General features: G+C 38.4%; 1 protein-coding gene across 1 annotated transcript in view; it reads left to right on the top strand.

The window, feature by feature from the left end:
- Positions 1-3,559: 3,559 nt before the first annotated feature.
- The window catches only part of QPCT (glutaminyl-peptide cyclotransferase), a 75,559-nt gene continuing 73,118 nt past the window's right edge, over positions 3,560-6,000 (top strand). The window contains exon 1 of the mRNA XM_072409223.1: positions 3,560-3,762. Coding sequence (XP_072265324.1) covers positions 3,670-3,762 — 93 coding nt within the window. The 5' untranslated portion in view covers positions 3,560-3,669. The remainder of the gene's footprint in view (positions 3,763-6,000) is intronic.

Below are 6,000 nucleotides of genomic sequence, written 5' to 3'. Positions count from 1 at the left end.
GAGGGTGCACTGCAAGGTGCAAGCCACTCATAAGCCTCAAGAATAGAAAGGCTAGATTGGACTTTGCTCAAAAACATCTAAAATAGCCAGCACAGTTCTGGAAAAACATTATTTGGACAGATGAAACCAAGATCAACCTTAACCAGAATGATGGCAAGAAAAAAGTATGGAGAAGGCGTGGAACAGCTCATGATCCAAAGCATACCACATCACCTGTAAAACATTGCGGAGGCAGTGTGATGGCTTGGTCGTACATGGCTGCCAGTGGCACTGGGACACTAGTGTTTATCCATGATGTGACACAGGACAGAAGCAGCCAAATTAATTCTGAGGTGTTCAGAGACATACTGTCTGCTCAAATCCAGCTAAATGCAGTCAAAATGATTGGGAGGCGTTTCATAATACAGATGGACAATCACCCAAAACATACAGCTAAAGCAACCCAGGAGTTTATTAAAGCAAAGAAGTGGAATATTTCTGAATGGCCTAGCCAGTCACCTGATCTGAACCCAATTGAGCATGCATTTCGCTTGTTGAAGACTAAACTTCGAACAGAAAGGCCCACAAACAAACAGCAACTGAAAGCCGTTGCAGTAAAGGCCTGGCAGAGCATTAAAAAGGAGGAAACCCAGCATCTGTTGATGTCCATGAGTTCAAGACTATAGACTGTCATTGCCAACAAAGGGTTTTCAACCAAGTATTAGAAATTAACATTTTATTTTCAGCTTTTTAATTTGTCCAATTACTTTTGAGCCCCTGAAATGAAGTGATTGTAGTAAAAAGGGCTTTAGTTCCTCACATTTTTATGCAATCTTTTTGTTCAACCCACTGAAATAAAGCTTAAAGTCTGCAGTTCAACTGCATCAGAGTTGTTTCATTTAAAATTAATTGTGGTAATGTACAGAACCAAAATTAAAAAAAAGTTGTCTACGTCCAAATATTTATGGACCTAACTGTATGAATGAGGACTGCCAGGCCACTATGGCTTATCCAAAGAGAGGTCTTCTTTCAGATACGATGCACCACATTAATGGAGCCATCATATAATGGTAAAACATCACCGCTGTGACTCATTTATTGCATGTATACATTTAAATCTAAGCTGATCCCTGTAAAGTTTTTTATATTGCAGGAATTGGAGAATTTGGAAATAATATAAACACCTGCTGGCAAAAAAAGAGAAAGCTTTCATGGTTTATATTTACTGAATTTGGAAAAAAACATTCTTTTACATTTTATTTATTCCTGGCTAGTCCACTATCTGAAAATATACTTTTTGGGGTTTAGTCCTTAACCTACCAGGTTGCTTCTAAAAGAATTGTCAAATTTGCTCTACATGGATAAACCGACACAACCTTGCCCCCCTCTCCACTTTTAGTTAAGTATACCTTTAAGCTGGGCAAAACTTACAATTTAACAGCGCACTCTGACTTTTGCTTGTGATGACTTTATGATGGTGCCTGTATGGTTCATTTATTTTGTGATCTAAGTTTGTATATTGCTATGTACTCTGAAAGCAACACGTTAGGACAAGCTATTTTTGATTTTACAGTTTGTTTCATCAGTTTACTTTAGTTATGATCCAATGAATTAAAAGAAACTAGACAAATTTGTATTGAACTATTTTTTTAACTGAATGACACTGCCTTTTTGGACAGATTACCAGGTATTTTCTGTACTTGCTAAAATGTTCTTGGCTTGAAAAAAATGCTGCTCTATATTACATTTTTGATTTTAGGTTTAGATATGATATGGTCTGTAAAGCCTTGCTCCAGCTTTGTTCTCTGAAAGAAACGCGTTAGGACAAGCTACTTTTGATTTTACTGTTTGTTTAATCAGTTTATTTTAGTTATCCAATGTAGTAATAAAAATGAGATAAAATTGTATTTAACTGTCAATATATCAAATAGTTCTCAACAAGCTAGAACAAAATGTAACATATTTCTCAGAACCAGGGAACACAACTACTAACTATAAATACAGTTGACATTCAAAAATCCGGCAACCTCCGGACATGAGGAGTGCTGGATTTTCAAAAATTCCGGATTTTTAAAGGGCATACATACCTCTACACACAGGCCAGCCTTCCTCTTGCCACACCAAGGGACATCTGGCACACTTCCAAGGAGCAGGCAGCAGGGACGTCATAACATGTATTTTGTGTAGCAAGCAAGACCTAACAGCTGTTTCTGCAGAACAGCGCAATCAAAACATAAGTGGCCAAACAGTGTACTGCAGTCCCTGTATTGAAAATGCAATACGAAATTCATGCAGGAAAACGGAAGGGTCTGGATTATCAATGGCCGTATTTTCAACTGTCATCTTGTATATATTGTGGTGATCACTGGGGTTTGCTCATGGTAACATAAAGCATACAAGGCAGCAGACTCCAAAAATCCAAAATAACAGCAGTTTTTATTTGTTTAGGCAAGTGTTACAGCAAACTCACAACAAAACAATAAACAATAGCCTGGCTGGGCATCTGGCTACCTCACTTTGGTCCCCTCTCTTACTAACACACTTCTATATCAACACTGTTGCACTCACAGTTCAAGTCTGGTTTGCCCGCTGACTTTCCTGGAGCTCTGTCCCCTCTAATGCGGCCTGGAACCCACTCTGGCTCCCTTCTCCTGCCTGGAACAGATTCTGGCTTCCTTCACAGCCTAGAACCCTCTTGCTGCCTTCTTAGTCTGGAACCCCATGGCTGCCTTCTCAGCACACTCCAGCCTGCAACACAAAGGCTGATCCTCTTCCCTCAGCCTCTTTCTGATCAATTTCCTCCGGAGGTGCACATTCACCCAGTCAGGATTGGGTTGGGCCAAGGAACCCACCCTTTCACTCCCTTGGCCGGCTCAAGGGCCCTAAAGAACCTGGTTTCTTTCTAAAAAACCTATCCAAACATCCTCACCTTCATTTCCCTGGAGCCTTAAATGCACTTTTCTGACACCTTTAGTGACACTCTGCCACAATATGTAATTTAAGAGAAAATTATTGTTAGGTTTTACAAAAATCTTTGATTGGAGCATGTGCAAAAATTCATGATATGTTGCAGTAGCACATCTGTGCTAGACAGGCGTCTTATCAATAGGCCAAAGCTGAGTGTTGTAAGCATCCATTGCTATATTTATTGTCCAAAACCCCTGTAACTGTGACTTTTGCTGTGAGGATCAACAAGTAATGAGATGATTAAAAAAATAAAATAAAACGGATGTTTCTATTATCAAACTGCACTGTATTATTGCTTTTGAAGCAGTATATAAATCCAGACTCAGCTTTTCATTGACTATAGATTTTTTTTTCAAGGCTGAACGGATATATCCAGTTTTCTATGTATCTATGCACTATTGTGCCTTCAGCTAGTAATTCTAGTGAATAAACACCAGAGTAGGGTTAGTGACTTATATGAACTTATGTTAGGGAGACACTGATTCTAATCTATAAAGTCTTTTAATAATATTTCCTCGCCCCAGATCCCACCGAATTCACATCAGCATGACGTACCAGATGTTTTGTATCTACATCTGTGCTTGCTACCTCCCACGAATGTTGTTTCTCCGCCTACCTGTGACTTCTCCACTGCAGTGTGTCCGTTATACCCAGCGAGGGAAGCAGGGAACAGGGAGTCGTCTCTGACCTGTGAAGCAGGGAGACTTTGATAAAGAGGAAGCCATGGCTGTCTGCCTGCAAGGGATGTTCTACCTGTGTCTTCTCATCTGTTTGGTCACCGGCAATAACGAAAACACTCAATGGACGACGGAGAAAGTAAGTAGGCACTTATTCCATGTACAGTGAAAGCTTGTACATGTAAGTTAAATATTTCCTTTAAAGCACAGCTAACCATCCTCGGGTGTTTCTGCATATATTCCCCATGAAGGGAGTGCTCTTCCATTGTACTTCTGACACGTAATGGACATCCGGCAGCATTTGGCAACATCTCATAGTCACCGAACAGGAAAAGCCCTTTAGAAAGGGGACTTGTGGTTCGCAGTAGTTGTGTCTGTTTTCTTTTTTTCCTATTGAAAATAGTTTTATATTAGAACATAACAAGCAAAGAGAAATTTCCTAATCTCAGTGTAGGAAGCACTGACTTCCTTAAATATAAACAAATTATTGATTCACTACTAACAAATAGTAGTTGCTTGTTTTGTTGTGAAAATGTGTTTTCATTTCAAATACAGATCAAATTGATTGAAAATCCAAACACCCTAATATTTTATAGAAACAAGGGTTGTGATAAAAATCAAAGTTTCGGTCAATTATACCTACATTTTTGAAGTTTTGCAAAGGGAATGCATCAGGAATATATATTGTGGTGAATGGGTATTGTAATGTCCTGGGGAATCTCTCCACACACATTCAGTTCAAACCCATTTATTTGGTGAACTTGGACTGATAAAAGCACAGAAGCTTCTCTAATAGCAATTGGCTTTTCCTGAGCTGTCTGGTGGAAATTATTTAGGGCTTAACAGAAGCCAGACACAACCAATACACTACAGTCTCTGGCAATTTATGGGCCTACAATCCCATGGTAAGGGCGTACTTTTCCAGACACAATCCACAATGGATGAAAATGTCTTATACATAAATTTTATTGACCCGATTGTTTACCATACAGCACTGGCATATGTGCTGTATGGTATTTTTAAATCCATTTGTAAATGTTAAAAGTGATAATATTTACTTGCTTTTTAATAAAAAGTCCTTCAGGCTAGGTTTGCCTTCCAGTTTTCAGGCAGTATATGCAGTTTACGGGATCAGTTAACAAATCAGAAATGTAAATATATGCTATGCAATCTGGCAATAGCATTACCACAGATATTTTATTACCTGTTCATTCTGTTAGTACACTGTTTGTTCAGTTCATCCTCCATGACAGTTCACATGACTGATGGTTCAGGCCACTTGCAGTAAACACACGATTAAAAAGCTTTTAAGGCTTTCCAGGGCCATCACCTTCATTTTTGTTGTGTTTCCCTTTTTCCTTCAAAAGGTTATTGTATCCATATTAGTGCACTTGCAACAATAGCAGAGGTAAAATGGTACTTGGTACTGATAACTATGGAAGTATGGAACTATGGTACTAACAGCTACAATTTTAGGACAAACTTCCATGGGTCTATCCACTTCTTCTCAGTCTAAGCAGTACTGACTGGACCAGCAGGTCAAGTTTATTATACAAATACGGTGTGTTTGACATTCCTTACTAACACATCCATTTATGGGTATTACATATTTCCTGCAGGCATACCTTACACACAAATGTCCTTTAACTAGCCCCTCTGTATCCTCTACATACCTATCAAGCACATGCTGCATGTCAACTCAACATACTAGGCTTGATTTATTAAAGCTCTACAAGACTGGAGAGGATACACTTTTATCAGTGAACCTGAGTGATAAAAAAACCTGGAATGGATCTGGTCCAGGAATAAATACATTTGCTAACTTACGTTAAGAAATCCATTCCAGGTTTGTTGGATCACCCAGGTTCACTGATAGAAGTGTATCCTCTCCAGCCTCGGAGAGCTTATTATTATTATTATTATTAATAAACAGGATTTATATAGCGCCAACATATTACGCAGCGCTGTACATTAAATAGGGATTGAAAATGACAGACTAATACAGACAGTGATACAGGAGGAGAGGACCCTGCCCCGAAGAGCTTACAATCTAGTACTAGTTACCATCTTTATTTAAAGTGCAAAAAGTAGTGTGCTTTGAAATCTGGTAGAAAGTGAAAACTGGTAAAAAGTGAACTGGGAATGATGCTCGTGTAAAGGGATGGTAGCAAGATTATACAATCTTTTTGCCATCTCTTTTGGAAAGAATTGGCAAGATTTACACTGCATACAGATATTCACAAACATGAAAATTTTAGTAATAAACTTGCTTGTGTTGATTTTAATAATGGCATTAAATGTTATACCAATAGAGTAACAGTTATGTATAATATGTTTACTTTTTTTGTATTTAAATAGGTAACAATACTTTTATTTT

This window comes from Pyxicephalus adspersus, chromosome 4 (genome assembly GCF_032062135.1).
Source record: "Pyxicephalus adspersus chromosome 4, UCB_Pads_2.0, whole genome shotgun sequence".
NCBI classification, from domain to species: domain Eukaryota; kingdom Metazoa; phylum Chordata; class Amphibia; order Anura; family Pyxicephalidae; genus Pyxicephalus; species Pyxicephalus adspersus.
The sequence above is the reverse complement of the archived record's forward strand: the minus strand, read 5'-3'. Positions and strand labels throughout refer to the sequence as shown.